This window comes from Ochotona princeps, chromosome 25 (genome assembly GCF_030435755.1).
Source record: "Ochotona princeps isolate mOchPri1 chromosome 25, mOchPri1.hap1, whole genome shotgun sequence".
In the NCBI taxonomy this organism is placed as follows: Eukaryota; Metazoa; Chordata; class Mammalia; order Lagomorpha; family Ochotonidae; genus Ochotona; species Ochotona princeps.
The window spans coordinates 21,578,174-21,595,283 of NC_080856.1; the positions used below are offsets into that span (position 1 = coordinate 21,578,174).

Genomic DNA, 17,110 nt, shown 5'->3' on the forward strand with positions numbered 1-17,110 from the left:
CAAAGCAATATTATTACCTGCCAGTACCTAATTATAGAGATTTTACAGCAAAATCCAGAGTTCAGACTTCTCAAAAAGTCAAATACTTTAACACCTGCTCTGAACTCTCACCTGACAATCTACAGGACTGTCAAGAGTTAAGGAGAGGGCGCAGTTGGGTAGCCAAGTGGGCTTGCATGTGCCAGGATGCCATATGGCCATCGGTTCAAGTCCTGGTGGCCTTGCTTCCCTTCCAGCTCCCTGCTTGTAGTGTGGCAAAGCAGGGACCCTGCACCTGTGTGGGAGACCCAGAAAAGGCTCCTGGCTCTGGATCAGCCCAGCTCCAGCTGTTCAGCTCAGCTCTAGCTGTTGCAGCCACTTGGGGAGTGAATCATGGGATGGAAGATCTTCCTCTCTCTCTCCTCCTCTATCTGACTTCCCAATAAAAGTAAATCTTTAAAAAACAAAAGTCCACTTGCAGAATCTATGGAGTCAACAAACCTCACACAAAATATTCAGAAAAAATTAGCAGAATGACAAAAAATAAGTACATGTTCAGTATAACAGTATATTGTAACTATCTGCATATCATATGCATAATATCAATGTATTTTGTAATATCAACATAATAGCAAAGTATTATAAATAATTTAGCAAAGGTTGCAATAAAATGAGAACGAATATGGTCTATGCAAACTGTACATCATTTTATATAAGGAAGAGATAACCAAGAATTTGTATCTAAACAGATGCAGGAATCAATTCTTTCACAGCTCCAAAAGGATAATGATCAAAGAAACCTTAACGTTTAAGAATTTTAAACTCAGATTTAACTTTCACCTGCATTCATTCTCCAACAGGTGGGCCACTTTCTAGTAAACCCCTGTGAAGAACTGTAGCCTAGTTGCAAGCTAACAAAATAGCTTCCTGGTTTCCCGATGGTAATACAAGACTAAGACTCCAGGGTCAGAGACAAAGGGCAGTTTATTGCCTCCTCGCAGCAACAGCACCAGCCAAGGAAGGCATCTACATGTTTTTGCAATCACTCCCAGAGTTCCAGTTCCCACAACGCATCTCTTGAAAAAGCTGCCGGACACCTACACAGGCAGGGGACTGTGTCGCAGGAGAGGACACTGCGCCTAGGGAAACCCTAATCTTCTGTGATGGGCAATAATCATGGTTCCTGTTTGGCTCCAGAGGAAGACATTATCCTCTGAACAGCAGGCATGCCTGCCCTTGGCTCTGGTGGAAGACACTATCTCTTTTTTCCAAGGCTGTTCCCTACACAACATCCTTGGGAAAAAAAAAAAAAAAACAGAAACAAAGAGCAATCAGTCCTTGCCCGCAGCACAGCAGACAGACCCGTAGAAAAGTGTCCCCTACAAGCAAACACTGTTCCGAACACACGGTGAGACAAATCTGAGACCACAATCTCTTTAAAGCATTAATTTCACATCCCCCCCACCTGGTACAATTACCTAATTAGCGCTCATATCTCTAATTAAATCATCTGTTCCCGCTAAAATGGTGTAAATCAAATGCTACTTTTTCAGTTACTTTGTATTTTTCAAAAGCAGCGGCTCAAATATTTGCAACACTAAAATGTAAAAGCCTCCAATCGTCTACTAAAATTACCGTGCTTACTCTCACACACTTTTAATGCTTCTGACCTGTTATCCACAGCGATGGGAACTACCTGTCAAAAAGTCACCTAACACTGTAACAAACACCACAAAGAGAACAGTAACTAACTTACAGCAGCGGTCTACAAAACCTAAGAAAACCCTGGGCTCAACATTCACTTGCTTCCAGTCCTCTTGAGTATTTACCATCTCAAAATACAACCTTCCAAAGAGACAACAAAACACCGTCCCAGAGTTCCTTTGTCCCCAGCAAAAAAGGGGGGAGAGGAGTCTTGGGACCTCACTAAGGTAAAGAACGCTCCCCCAAAAAACACCCAGGATAGGAAACAGCTGGCATTCAATCTGCAATCAACCTTCAAACAAAGTCCCCATCACTTTCTCTTCATCCTTCCTCTCCCTCCCCCACCTCCTGCTCAAATAACGGGAGGGAACCCGAGCTGATCAGGATCACAGGGAGCCGGCACAAAGCTGTGCAGAAGCAGCGGTTAGCAGTCAGCAAGGAACACGGGGACGCGCTCCCGGGCACTCGGACCGAGCTCGCATACGGGGCGGATCGCACCGGCTCCCTCGGCCCCCCGGCCCGCCGAGGAGCGGCAGCTGCGCGGCCAAGTGCACGGCGCCCGGGGAAGTTGCAGGGCGGGCGCCGCACACCCGCCCAGGCCAGAGCCCTCCCGGTCCCCGCCGCCGCCGCCCCTCCGCCCGGCCCTCCCCGCCGCGCAGCCCTGGCGGCCGACGGCACAGCGAATCGCCAGGCCGCCGGCCGCCCCGCAGCCCCCAGCCCGCCTCCACCCCGCGCCCGCGCCCCGCTCTCACCTTGGGTGGCGAAGGGCAGGGAGCCGCCCGCGGGCGGCGGGGTCTCGGCCGAGCCCAGCATGGGTGCGGGCAGCATGAGGTAGCGCTGCGGCGCGGGCAGGCAGCGCTGGCAGAAGGAGTGCAGGCAGGGCAGCAGCTTGGGCGCCCGGCTCTGGATGTTCTGGTGGCACACGGCGCAAGTGTCCAACAGGTTGAGCCGGGCCGCCTCGCAGCCCCGCTCCGAGTCCGGGCCCTGCCGACTCTCGGCCTCGTTCTCTCCGCCCGCCGCCGTCGCCGAGGGCCCCCCGGCGGCAGCTGCCGGAGCGGCCGCCGCCGCCGCCGCCGCCGCCGCCTTCTCCACAGCCGCCTCCATTGTCCTGCCCGCCGCGGCCGCCGGCGAAGGGGGAGTCTCCGCCCGCCGACCCCGGCCACCTCCTCCTCCTCCTCCTCCTCAGAGGCCGCTCGCTCCACCCGCCGGAGAACCAGCGAGCCGGGCAGGCAGCGCCACCCGAAGAAGCTTTCTCGGGCCCCCGGGGAGCCGCCTCCCCGGTGGCGAGGCCGGAAGCTGGGGGAATCTGTCAGCGGGGCCCCGCTCCTCACGCCGGGGAGGCAGCACCCCGGCCGCTTCGCCAACCGCCGAGGCGCTCGTCGAACCCGCCCAGCCCGCCCTCGCCTCCTCCCCGCCTCCCCGCCTCCCCGCCTTTCTCTCGGGCCTCCAGGCCCAGCCTAGGCCCCGCCCATACCGCCCTCCTCCAGCAACTGAAGCGCTGACGAGCAGCGTAGCCGCCCTATCCCCGCCGCGCCTCGTAAGGGGGCGGCTCCTGCCGAAGCCCGTGAGGCTCGGGCGGTGCCAGCGGGAGGCGGTGAGGTGGGCGGGGCCTTCGCAGCCCCGCCCCCCGAACGCCACCGAGACTCGCGGCCTCTGATTGGCCCTTTGTGTGTGTTGCTCCTCTGTGAGGATTAGGCTTCGTTTGTTAACGAACACACACCTAATTCGGTGCACTGGTGTTAGCTCCTCCCTTGAGGCAGACCTCCACGTTGTCTCGTTGAGGGAACTCAGAATTCCAACTATCCGTTTAGCCTGATCTGAAGTTGCCTACGTGACTCCAGCCTTAGTCTAATGTTGCCTAGGTGACTCCCGCCTTAGCCTAATCAGAAGTTGCACAAGTTTTGTTTCTGCAAAATGTGTTTTTGGGAAATGCGGCAAGGGCCCCTCGTGTGCCTCATAGAGATAAGACTCCACAGCCTGCCACTTTGCTTAGCCCGCCAATTTGCGCTATTTGAAACTTTTTTTCTTCAATAGAAACTTGCCAACATGTGCTTTTTGAATGATTGGCCAATCCTGAGTGTAACTTTATGTAGCTTTAAAAGTGAACCTATCATGAGTGTAATTGTGTGTTACCCAATCACAAGTGTAACTGTGTGGAATTTCCTATATTGTGATAAAAACCCCGCGCCAACCTGTCTGGGGTCTCAACCTGGAGCCACTGTGATGGTAACGGTTGGGGCCCAAGCATGAATAAACCGCCCTGTGCGCTTGCTACGACATCAGACTCCTGGTGATTAATTTGGGGGGGGGGGGCTCCAGACCTGAGCCAAACAGCAGCAGCTATCTCTGTCACAACAGATCCCGGCGTAACACAATCTCGTTAATCAAGAAACCTTGGGTTTTACTACTGACAAGGGGTCTATGAGGGATCAACATGGTCAAGGGAGGTTGAAATGGAGGTGGTGAAGCACACACAGGAAAGAGGAAAAAAGTATTACGTGAAAGAGAGAATGTGGAGGACCCGGAGGGATAACCTAGCAGTTAAACCCGGCGCGATAACATAGCAGCTAAAGTCCCCACCTTGAACGCACCAGGATCCCATATGGGCGCCGGTTCTAATCCCAGCTGCTCCACTTCCCATCCAGCTCCCTGCTTGTGGCCTGGGAAAGCAGTCGAGGACGGCCCAAGGTCTTGGGACCCTGCACCCACATGGGAGGCCCGGAGGAGGCTCCAGGCTTCTGGCTTCGGATCAGTGCAGCTCTGGCCACTGCAGCTACTTGGGGAGTGAATCAGGCAGAAGATCTTCCTCTCTGTCTCTCCTCTCTGTATATCTGACTTTGCAATTAAAAATAAATAAATCTTCAACAATAACAACAACAACAACAACAAAGAGGAGAGGGGAACACTAGGTAAATCTTGCATCATTGTTGTATCCCCCAAATGGCCCCAATAGAAGCCAGGAGCCTCAGGATTCTTCCAGGAGTCCTCCATGGGGGCAAAGGGCCCAAGCACTGGAACAATCTTCAGCTGTTTTTCCAGGAACACTAGCAACTGCCGGATTGCAAGTGAAGCAGTCAGGTGTCTGGCGCCCAAATGAGATGCAGCTGTTGAAGGCGGCTTATTCCATTGTCCACAGTCCCAGCACGGCAGCATCAAGTTTTTCAAACCTGAGTTTACTCAACTCTGTAATAAGTGAATGCATGTGAGTAGAACAGGGGAAGGTCCTCTTGCAAACCAGAATTTTTGAAGGATTTCCCCGACCAAAAAAAAAAAAAAAGTGAAGTTAACTTTTTTTAAGTGAGTGGTTTGCTTTTTAAATGAGTGAAAACGGGTGTGTCTTTCAAGGAATCGCTACATATAAAGATTTGCAAATATCTGCATTGGACAGAAATGGCTTCGTTAAAGAAAATTTTAAACGCATAATTCATGAGTTCAAAATCTTCCTCTCTTCCCTCAAAAGTTCTATACTCATAACAGAAATTACATACTTGTTATCAAACCCCAACCTGCAGGGGCTTGAAGAATGGAAAGAGCAGAGACATAAAGCTGTTGGTATACAAGTCATTTCTGAAAGTCCGTGTCGAGGTACAAAATAAGCGGTGCTGAATCTTGGAGACAGCGTGGTGGGTGATCGGAGGCTCTGCTCCAGTGGGTGTGACCAGGTCTTGGAAGCACCAACAGAACGGCCACCAGGAGGGAAACGGCATCCGAGCTTCTCTGTTAGACTCTCCAGTGTTGCAGCTTAGTAGGTTAAGTCGCTGGCATCACCAGTTTGTCTCCCGGCTGTTCCGCTTTTTTCATCTCCCTGCTAATGGCCTGGGAAAGGAAAGGGAAGATGGTTCAAGTGCTTGGGCCCTCCATTTCTGTTAGAGATATGGATGAAGCTCCTGGCTCCTGGACCAGCAGCCCTTGTAGCTATCTGGGGAGGGAAACAACAGATGAAAGATCTCTCTCTTCTTTCTCTTCCTCTCTGTCAGTCAAATAAACAAATTAAATAAACAAAACAAAACAAACAACTTCCCAGCAGCTTTCTCAACTAAGTCTTTAATTCTATTCTCTAGGACTCAAGTATGAAATTCCACTACTTAACAACACTCCACACCTGGCCAGCTCTCCACATCTCTGTGTTCCTCAGGCATGAATTTGTCCTTATTCCCTAAACAACATAGAACAGCAGTTATTCATCTCAAATAGAAGGCATCTAGCAGGGATTTAAAGACCATAGCAGGATGTGCATAAGCTATTTGCAAGTGTGGCGTCATTCTATGTAAGGGAACTAAGCCTGTGCAGACCGTGTGATTATGACATCTGTAACCAATCACCCAAGGACGGGGAAAGCACTGCAGTGGTTTTGTTTTTAAGATTTATTTGATGTATTTTGCAAGGCAAACTTACAGAAAAAGAGAAACAAAGATCTCCCATCTGTTGGCCAACCTCAAATGTCTGGAATGCTCATGGGGCTGGGCCAGACTGAAGCAAGGAGTCAGAAATTCCATCTGAGCTTCCCACGGGGTGGCAGGTATCTTGTGTTTGAGCCACCCTTTGATGCTCTCTGATGTGCAGAGCAGCCTGGACTTGAACCAGTGCTCTGATAGGGGATGGCAGTGGTGCACATAATGGCTTAACCCACTGTGCCACAAGGCAGATATCAGCAGTAGTTAGTTTCTTGAGTCTTATTTTACATAAGAATCCTGTGAGAACCTTCCCTCTAAGCAAGGTCTAGGGCTCATCTCCAAGTTCAGTTTCCACTGCTTACAAGTGGGTGTGAACTGGGTGGTCTGGAACCACTTTCAGAGAAACACACTTTCGTCCAAGAGTCTTTTCACCCGCCAGCCCGTTTCTTCCTCATAATGTCTCAAAGCGAGGCTGTCACTCTTCTCAGACATGACATGCCAGCAATTTTAATGCCACCCTACTTCACACTTTCTATTCCCTTGGAGTGTGAAGGCCCATCTTTCAAAATTCAGACTCAAACCATCTAGGACAAAGTCTAGCACTCCTGTCCTCTGCCCATGCCCTGTATTGTTTGAGCTGTACTTTAAAAGCCTTCGCACTAGGGAAAGCAAACTTGGTCATTTCAATGAATAGTTGAGACCAGTATTGTAGCACAGCAAGTTAAACCGCTGCTTGCAATGCTGACGCCCCACAATAGGATTCCTCATTCAGGGCCCGGTGGCGTGGCCTAGCAGCTAAAGTCCTCGCCCTGAACATGCCGCGGGATCCCATATGGGTGCCGGTACTAATCCCAGCAGCTCCACTTCCCATCCAGCTCCCTGCTTGTGGCCTGGGAAAGCAGACGAGGACAGCCCAAAGCCTTGGGACCATGCCCCCTTGTGGGAGACCCGGAAGAGGTTCCAGGTTCCTGGCCTCAGATCGACACAGTACCGGCAGTTGTGCTCATTTGGGGAGTGAATCATGGGACGAAAGATCTTCTCTCTCTCTCCTCTCTGTATATCTGACTTTATAATAAAAATAAATAAATCTTTAAAAAAAAAAGGATTCCTCATTCAAGTTTCAGCTACTCTGTGCTTTCTGCATATTGTCTTCCCACCCAAAGGGAGATGAGATAGATTTCCTGTTTCCTGACTTCCAGCCTGATCTGGTCCTGGCTATTGCCAGCAGTTGGGGAGTGAACCAACAAATAGATGAAAATGTCTGTGTCTGTTTCTCTGTGTCTTGCACATAAATAACTATTTTTACAGGTAGGAATGTGGCTGGTTGACCCACTAAGTTGCACTGCAGATTATATGCCTTTCATATTTAGTTGGAATAGACCATTTAACATGAAAAATGAGGGACATTCTAGCTTTTGCAGCAGAAAGGCCAAGTCAGTAACAAGAGGGTTGCTTAAGCACACAATCCCCAAAGGAGATTCAGGGCCCAGATGCTTGTTTTTTCTAAACAAGGGACACTGTCCTCCAGAATGCCATCAGCCTTGACTCCAGCCCACCTACCTGGACATTTGGTTATTTTAATTAGGATAAATACAGGTTGCTTTCTTTAGGAGATGGGAGATTTGCCTTCCTTTGTCAGAGGCTGGGGTGGGCAATCAAACCCTCCTGTTGGGTCCAAGCTTTACAGTGGCTTCCCCACCCCCCCACTCCTCCCCTTTGTCAGAACACTGAAAAAGCTCTGCACAATTTCATTCCTGTCTGATGATCTTCTCACATGTTCATTTCATGTGGCCACTTTTTAAAAAAAAGATTTATTTATTATTATTTATTTTTATTGCAAAGTTAGACATACAGAGAGAAGGAGAGACCAAGAGGAAGGGATCCCATATGGGCACCGGTTCGAATCCCAGCTGCTCCACTTCCCATCCAGCTCCCTGCTTGTGGCCTGGGAAAGCAGTTGAGAACAGGCCAAAGCCTTGGGATCCTGAACCCACGTGGAAGACCTGGAGGAAGTTCCTGGCTCCTGGCTTCGGATCGGCGCAGCACCGGACATTGCAGTCACTTGGGGAGTGAACCATCGGGTGGAAGATCTTCCTCTCTTTCTCTCCTCCTCTCTGCATATTTGACTTGCAATAAAAATAAGTACATCTTTTAAATAAATAAATAAATCTTAAAAAAGAAGAAGAAGAAGCAGAGAAGAGGCCACAGCACCCAACCAACACATGTGAGACCTGGTAGGGGGAGGTGGGACGAACCCTATAGGGGACTGTGTGGGGGTCCCCTCCTGGACCACCATTCCTACTGGTGAGTGTGAGAGTTGGGATGGGGCAGACCAGGACGGTTAGGGCTACAACACCTATTGACCTAATGTGAGCTGGATCACGGGAAAGCCAGAGTGGGTGTGGGTAGGTTGGGCACTGCCACAGCATCAGGTGGCAGATGCTATCATAGGGGACGAATTCTGTCAAGTCAAACTGCAGATCCTAGAGAGTACAAGATCTAAGAGTAGAAGTGGGCCCCTTTGGGGAAACAGTGGGCACCTTTCTCTTGGGTTGTCACTCCAACTGGTGAGCATGAGCACCAGGACTGGGACAGGTATGGCTATACAGACAGCGGTACCCGCCGGCAGGTGTGTGGGCTGGATAATGGGGCTGGTTGGGATGAACTAAGTTTCTTTTCTTTTTTTTTTTAAGATTTGTTTATTCTATTACAAAGTCAGATATACAGAGAGGAGGAGAGACAGATAGGAACATCTTCCATCCGATGATTCACTCCCCAAGTGACCGCAACGGCCAGTGCTGCACCGATCCGAAGCCGGAAACCTGGAACCTCTTCTGGGTTTCCCACGCGGGTGCAGGGTCCCAAGGCATTGAGCCGTCCTTGACTGCTTTCCCAAGCCACAAGCAGAGAGCTGCATGGGAAGTGGAGCTGCTGGGATTAGAACCGGCGCCTATATGGGATCCTGGCGCCTTCAAGGCCAGGACTTTAGCTGCTATGCCACGCCACCGGGCCCTGAACCAAGTTTCAATGTCTGCTAACATGTATAAGAGCTGAATGGGATGTGGGACAGACTGGATCAGTCCGCTGTACATTGTAAGGAGTTACTTGAATGTCCCACCCGGCACCATTTCCTCTTCCTCACAGCTAGTGAAATTTGCGCTGGTCCAGCAATCATCAATCAGATGAAACCCAGCATTTCACCTGAGACTCCCACCCCCCCATCTCCCAACCCCTTTCCCAACTCTGCCCGCTTACCAATCATCCTTAAGCAATTACCTGTGACAGTCTCAGGCACCAATCCCATGGGGCCTGCCCTCCATCCCTCCCAATCCCCGCCCTCCACACCTTGTGGACTCATCTGAATGGCATAAAAGAGCCCTCAGGTGCAGCTCTGCTCTCTTCCCCTTCCCACCTACTACCCCACCTCACACCATTCCTGCTTCATTGTATCTGGTGTATTCAGCTCACGGTAAAAGAACCAGGCTGCGGGAATTAGCTGTGCGTAATAACGTAAGAATTAGAACTTTAACTGTTTTAAATAACATGCATATTGGTTATCAGCCTGGTTCTTTTACTGTGAGCAGGGGGTGGGCCTGGCAGGTATTATTGCGGGTCGCTCTGACTAGGCTGCAGCTCCCACTGGTTTGCATGAGGCCTGAGTATGTGGTGGGCAGGATCAGGCTGGGCTCCAACACCCATTGATTTGTGTAGAAGACAGGTCCGGAGATGGAACTGACCCAGCAATTGCATGGGCATAAACTGATTTGGGTGACAGACTGTGCCAAGTTCTGTATTGGCATGCACACAGGAATCAAATCTGGGTTCACCTCAGATGATGTTATTTGGGGGTCCCCCCCAACTGAATAATCACTGACCGAACCCAACCATGCAGAGAATTCCAGGTTCTGTGGTTTGACTGTGGAGGGCATGCGTAAGAACTGGGCCACCTCCGAGGCTTAGAGGGAGCAGTGGACTCTTGGGAGGATATGGCATTTCACTGGAGCCTGCAGAAGACATTTGGTACTATAACAGAGGACAGTACAAATTGATCAACTACCCCATGTTAGGTTTTAAATGCACTTAAATTTCTTATGTGCAGCCAAAGCCTAAAACCTAAAGCCAAAAACACCAGACGTTACAAAATACTTTAGGAGGGCTTGGCAGCATGGCCTAGTGGCTAATGTCCTTGCCTTGATCCCATATGGCCGCTGGTTCTAATCCCGGCAGCTCCACTTCCTCTCTATCTCTCCTCCTCTCAGTATATCTGACTTTGTAATAAAAATAAAATAAATCTTTAAAAAAAAAATACTTTAGGAGCTTTTATTCCAACAGGGCAGGAACAGGACAAGGTTGGTAGGAGAGCAAGAGGAACAGAGAGAGGTGTATCTGGGGGCCCCTTTATGCCATTTAGGTGAGCCAGCAAGGTGTCGGAGTATTGGGAGGGACTGAGGGCAGGCCCCAGGGGATTGGTGCCTGAGATTGTCACAAGTTATTGCCCAAGGCTGATTAGTAAGTGGGCGGGGTTTGGGGACGGGGCCATGAGAGATTGAGAGGTGTGATTCTCCGCTAAGATGCCAGGAAATTGTATCTGATTGGTTGTTGCCTGTAACAACATGAATTCCATGAGCTCTGAGAAGGAATTGGTATGCTCTGGGATGGCAGTATGTCGTTCTCCAAACCACTCCTCACACCTTAGGCAAGTGTTGGCAGTGATCACCTGGGCAAATGGAGACTCTAAGTTGGACTATGTCAACCAGTGGATTCTGGAGCGATTTCATCGTGCTTGAAGTGGTGAAATCGACACTAATTTAGAACTTCTGTACTATCAAAACCTCTTGAGCGGGACCCTCAGAGCACCTACAGTGGGAACCCTGGGATGGCGCTGGGTGGCTGTCCTCCATCCCAGGGTATGGAGGTGGTTGGGAGACTGGGTCTGACTTCTCCCCTTTTTTCCCCTCTTCCCCCAGATACTGGAAGGAAAAAAAGAGAATGGAAAAGGGTGTACCTTGGGGTCTGGGTGGGAGAAATTCCAGCAGGTTGTTGGCTGCTGGAAGGTCCTGGGCTGGGTCGGACTCCATGCTTGTTACCTTGACTCCAGCCACCACCAACACATAGTGAGCTGTTTCCAGGCGGCCAGCGTGCCATTTGGCGCCAGACCCCTGATGCCTTGCTTCCCGGCAGCAAACTCTGGGGTTTGGGGTGTATGCATTGCTGTCTAGGTACATCCATGTTGAGCCCACTGTGCTTGTGGGTTGCGAATCAATCCTGAAGGACTCCCAACAACAGAGTAACTTTTCCTTGAAGTTGAGCGAGGGTACTGAGACCTGGCAGTTTGGAGGAGAGACCAGACAATCTTTATGGGTCAGATAGATATACCAGCCTTCTTGGAGTCCTGTGTAGGACTTGTTATCACCAAACAATGCTGACAATTCTACACCAGTCCATGCCAAAGCTTAGACTGAGGGCTTGTCTAGCAGGTCCAAATCCTAGTACCTGACAGAATGTTGGATCAGGGGACAGGTCACAGTAGGAGGGGCCATGACATTAACCAGCACATGAGAGAACCATTTCTGGAGGCAAATTCTGTGGGGAATGTGTGGACCAAATACTGTGGAAATACTAGTCCCACTGGTTAGCTCAAGAATTGGGGTCGTAATGGGCTGAGCTAAGTGTGACCATGGAACCTGCCATCAGCACTCACGGGTAAAGGAACCAACAACAGTCGGGGCTGGTCAAGGCAGCAGCACCCAAATGTGCACCCTAAATAGGGTGTGGGGTAGGCTGGGCAGCAACGTTCACCAGCTCATACAAGGCCAAATGGGAGGACAGACTGCTGGACACTGGCCTAACATCCATTGGCATGTATGTGAACTGGGTCTGGGAGTGGGTCAAATGGAGAAACTTGGGAAATTCTCCTAGTGGGTCATAGCTCCCATTGGTGATCACATGGTCCATGCCTGGGGGGTCGGACAAGCTGGGAAAAGTAGCTCCAATGGCTGGCTAATGTGTGGGTTGGTTATGGAAGGGGCAGGACCAGGCAGGGCCAAGCAAACCTTAGCTCATAAGCAAAAATATAAATCAGGATAAAGCACAGGCCATACTGAACCAGGCTCTTACACAAACTGGTCAGCATGAGCCAGGGATGCTAGTGCAGGGTCTGGTCTCCCACAGGTTGACTCCACAGCTTAGCTTGATTCTCAAGAGGTATAACAGGATGTGCAATCTTGGCATGACACAATTAGCCCCCGCCTTAACCACAAGTTCCTGCTTCCTGATTATCAAGTTATGTCCCCAGGGGATTTTAGGACAGCCACTTGACCATTGGATAAATACTGAGAAATACTAGGCAGAGTATAAAAGGCAGCCTGGAGCTTCAATAAACAGCATTCTCCTTACACGAATGACCCAGTGTGTGTTGCCTTCTCTTCAACCATAGTCCCTCCGCTTGGCTCAGGATTCATGGTGATGTGGGCATTGCCGGCATGCTAGGCCACAGCATTGAAGCTAAAAGCCAAGACAAGTGAGGGACTTTGCCAAGCTGAGTCAGAGCAACCACTGGCATGAGCGCAATCTATGGCTGGGAACAGGCCCAGGGGAGCTGGGAGGACACCCTAGCTGGGTTGGGGTTCCCACTGAGAAGTGTGGGGGCTGCATTCTGGTCTGGATATGGCTGCAGTCTCCCTTGGCACAAGTGTGAACTAGGACTTGATGCACCAAGCCAGTCTAGACTCTAGCACCATCTGGTGCTCTGGAGGACCTGGGTAAATGTAGGATGGACTAGGCTAGGTCTCTGCCCCTACTGAGCTATGTGTGAGCTGTGTTTGGGTATGGATGAGCCTTGGCTGAGCTGAAACATCCAACAGTAAGAACCAGAATGGGTTGAAAGCCAGTCAGGGAAGGTTACTGTTCCTGCTAGGACAGGAGGTGGACCGAGTAAGGCTGGCTCATGGACCCACCAATATGCATGAAATCTGGCACTTGGGAAAGGTTCTGATGGAGGAGCATGGGCAACTCCTGTGGCAGGACACAGTCCCTGCAGGTGAGCACAAGACACATGATGAGAAGCAGCCCACAACAGGCCATGGAAAGTTTCCCACTGACATACATTTGGCACAGTTCAGGGGCAGACCCAGTTGAACCAGTTCACATCACCCACTGGCGAATCTGAGCACCAGAACAGAGTGTGGGTCAGGTCAGTACATATACCAGTACACATTACAGCCAGGATAGGGTACACGTTGGGCTGGGTAGACTGTAAGCCTCACTGACTTGGGCATAACATAGGCAGATAGGGTTTCTAGTCCTGGTAAAATTACTTCTTAAAAACATAAATCAGGCCTGGTGCAGTAGCCTAGTAGCTAAAGTTCTCGCCTTGAACATGCCAGGATCCCATATGGCTGCTGGTTCTAATCCCGGCAGCTTCACCTCCCATCTAGCTTCCTGCTTGTGACCTGGGAAAGCAGTTGAGGACGGCCCAAAGCCTTGGAACCCTGTACCTGCTAGGAGACCTGAAGGAGGCTCCTGGCTCCTGGCTTCAGATCAGCACAGCACCGGCTGTTGCAGATGCTTGGGGAGCGAATCATTGGACAGAAGATCTTCCACTCTGTTTCTCTGTATATCTGACTTTGCAATAAAAATAAATAAATCGGGCCCGGAGGCGTGGCCTAGCGGCTAAAGTCCTCTCCTTGAAAGCCCCGGGATCCCATATGGGCGCCGGTTCTAATCCCAGCAGCTCCACTTCCCATCCAGCTCCCTGCTTGTGGCCTGGGAAAGCAGTCGAGGACGGCCCAATGCATTGGGACACTGTACCCGCATGGGAGACCTGGAAGAGGCTCCAGGCTTCTGGCTTCGGATTGGCGCACATCGGCCCATTGGGGCTCACTTGGGGAGTGAATCATCGGACAGAAGATCTTCCTCTCTGTCTCTGCTCCTCTGTGTATATCTGGCTGTAATAAAATGAATAAATCTTTAAAAATAAATAAATAAACAAATAAAAAGATACTAATTCCCTTTGTGCATTGGTTTTTTTTTTTCCTCTTTCCTGCCTTGGAGTCCCCTCCTGCTGCTAAGTCAAGAGCCACTTTCTCTCTTTTCTTTAAATAAATCTTGTTTTACTAACTGAAATTGTCCACATGAAAATTCAATATCTATCTATCTATCTATCTATCTAGATCTCTTATCTACTATTTTACTCCCCTATGTTGGCAACAGCCATTGGTGGGCCAATCTGAATCCAGGAGTCAGGAGCTTATTCCAGGTCCCCCATGTGAGTACAGGGGTAAGATGATTTGGGAGATCTTCTACTGCTTTTCCAGGCCACAAGCAAGGTGCTGGATCAGAAGTGGAGTAGTCAGCACATGACCCACTGCCCATATGAGCTGCCAGTGTGTGAGGAGTTAGACTGGGTAGTAGGCAGTTAGGGCATTCTGGGTCCCCGAGACATTTTTGTCTCAAAGATAAAATGGCCTTTTCCCCACCATGTCTTAGATTCACCAGAGCAAGTTTCTTCCAAGGGACAAGGATGACATTAACATATCAAGCATCAGCCATTGTCTCCTGCCATTGTAGGGGAGGGCCTCAGGCTGGTCTCTTTATCATTGAAAAGGGACCTAGGAAGTAGCACTTCTGGCCTTTTGTCTCAAAGCCAGGTACCAGGGGGACCAGGAATTTCCTTTTGTCCTTGGAAAACTCCCTTTGAAGTAAACCTTTAAAAGGTGCAGTCACCACCATTAATACAGGTCTTTTTTCCACTTTTCCTCCTGCTGCTATGAAGGGGTAAGGGTCGTTTCTATCTGAAAGCCCCCTCCTGTCATTAGTGTTGTAGGGTTTTTTTGACCCCTTAATACAGCAGCAATCTCAATTCTTGTCTCGCAGGAAAGAAGAATTTTTGTGCGGACACATTTAGTTTTAAAGCAAGATTTATTAGAAAAGTTGAGAAAGGAGACTCCCGTCCTAGTGACTGGAGGGGGCTTTGAGACAGAAAGGACCCTTACCCTCTGCCATAGTGGCAGGAGAAGTGGAGAAAAAAAAAGAGACCCTAGTCGTCTGCCATAGTGGCAGGAGGAAAAGTAAAAAGACCCATATTAATGGTGGTGAACACACCTTTTAAAGGTTTACTTCAAAGGGAGTTTTCCAAGGACAAAAGGAAATTCCTGGTCCCCCTGGTATTTGGCTTTGAGACAAAAGAGCAAACAGGTGCCAGACATTGGACATTCCTGGCCTTGGGAATAGGAGTACCGCACTTCCTCTGGTCCTCTTTTCAATGATAAGGAGACCAGCCTGAGGCCCTCCCCCACAAAGGCCAGAGATGCTTCAGGTGGGGAATTGATATGCTAATGTCACCTTTGTCCCTTGGATCTAGGACATGGTGGGGGATTTTATCTTTGAGAAAAAAATGACTTGGGGACCCAGAATACCCTAACTTCCTACTACCTACTAACTCCTCTCACACCAGGACGGGAGTCTCCTGTCTCAGCTTTCGTAATAAATCTTGCTTTAAAACTAAACTGTGTCCGCACAAAAATTCTGCTTTCCTGTGAGACAAGAATTGAGGTTGGGGCCGTATTCAGGGTCAAAAACCCTACAACATCAGCACTGCAGGTGGAATTCTAGCCAGCCATCTCATTGAGTTAGCACCAAGTCCAGAGTTTTAAATGAAGGATTCTTAAATTCCTTGTTGTAACCCAGGATGTGAAGTTTAGGCAAGAGGGGACCACTGGAAGATGGACAGAAAATTGGAAACAGTTTCCTTGCCCCAGCTTGTTTCACAAAAGCTGTTCCAAGGAAGCTTATCTTGCAACATTGTATTCAGAAGGAGCTGGGTTACCAGTCAAGGATGAAACTGATGTGGCTAGAGTTGTGGCATAGTGGGTTGAGCCACAGAGGCATCCCTTTTGGGTGCCAGTTTGTGTCCTGGTTGCAGGTGTGTATGGGAGAGCAGTAGAGGATAATTCAGGTGATGGGCTTGAAAAGGAATATTTAGGATTAAAAGGACAGAAGGATTTAATTTGCTTTTTTTGCTTTCTGTATTTTGCTTGTGTTAGAGGACAGTGACTAGCTGAACCAACATTTCATGATTAAGTTTAGATAGAGCCTCGGAGTCTGAGAGATAAGGGGCACCTGCAACTAACCTCCACCCCTAATTGAGTGGCCCCCTCCCTGTTTATATTTATGGTTCCCCTCCCTGTTTATGTTTATGGTTTTGTCCTCCCTGTTTATATTTATGGTTTTGTCCTTTCTTTTTTTTTTTTAAGATTTTATTTATTTTTATTACAAATCAGATACACAGAGAGGAGAAGAGACAGAGAGGAAGATCTTCCATCCAATGATTCACTCCCCAAGTGACTGCAACAGCCGGTGCTGTGCCGATCCAAAGCCAGGAGCCAGGAACCTCCTCCAGGTTTCCCACACGGGTGCAGGGTCCCAAGGCTCTGGGCTGTTCTTGAAAAGGGACATTTAGGATTGAAATGACAGAAGAATTTAATTTGCTTTTTGCTTTCTGTATTCTGCTTGCGGTAAAAGGACAGTGAAGGGCAGTGAAACATTTCATGATAGAGCCTGGGGGCTTGAGAGATAAGGGGCACCTGCAACTAGCCTCCGCCCCTAATGGCATGGCCCCCTCCCTGTTTATGTTAATGATTTCCACTCCCTGTTTATGTTTATGGTTCCCCTTCCCTGTTCATGGTTATGGTTTTATGGTTTTATGATTTTAGACTTGGTTTAGCCTTTAAAAAGGATGCTATACCATGACTCGGGTCGATGCCTAGCCTCCTGCGTGAGGAACTGGCCCCGGCCCCAGCACGCTGGTGATCGAATAAAGCCTCTTGCTTTTGCATCAAGTCTCGTCTTCGATGGTCATTGGGGAAACTCACTCTCTCGAGACAATTGGTAAGGTTTTTCCCTGTTGGGGGGCCTTACAGTCTCTACTGCTTTCTCAGGCTACAAGCAGGAGCTAGATGGGAAGTGGAGCTGCCAGGATTAGAACTGGATCCCATATGGGATCCTGGTGTGTTCAAGGCCAGGACTTTGGCTGC

The 17,110-nt window shown here is 49.6% G+C and overlaps 1 protein-coding gene across 2 annotated transcripts in view; it reads right to left on the reverse strand.

Annotated features, from left to right (window-relative positions):
• The window catches only part of TRIM24 (tripartite motif containing 24), an 84,891-nt gene extending 81,753 nt beyond the window's left edge, over positions 1–3,138 (reverse strand). The window contains exon 1 of one of the 2 annotated variants that reach the window (XM_058681320.1): positions 2,436–3,138. In XM_058681320.1, the coding sequence (XP_058537303.1) occupies positions 2,436–2,787 (352 nt within the window). In that variant the 5' untranslated portion in view covers positions 2,788–3,138. The remainder of the gene's footprint in view (positions 1–2,435) is intronic. The other variant, XM_058681319.1, reaches the window with a different exon arrangement.
• Between the last annotated feature and the right edge of the window lie 13,972 nt (positions 3,139–17,110).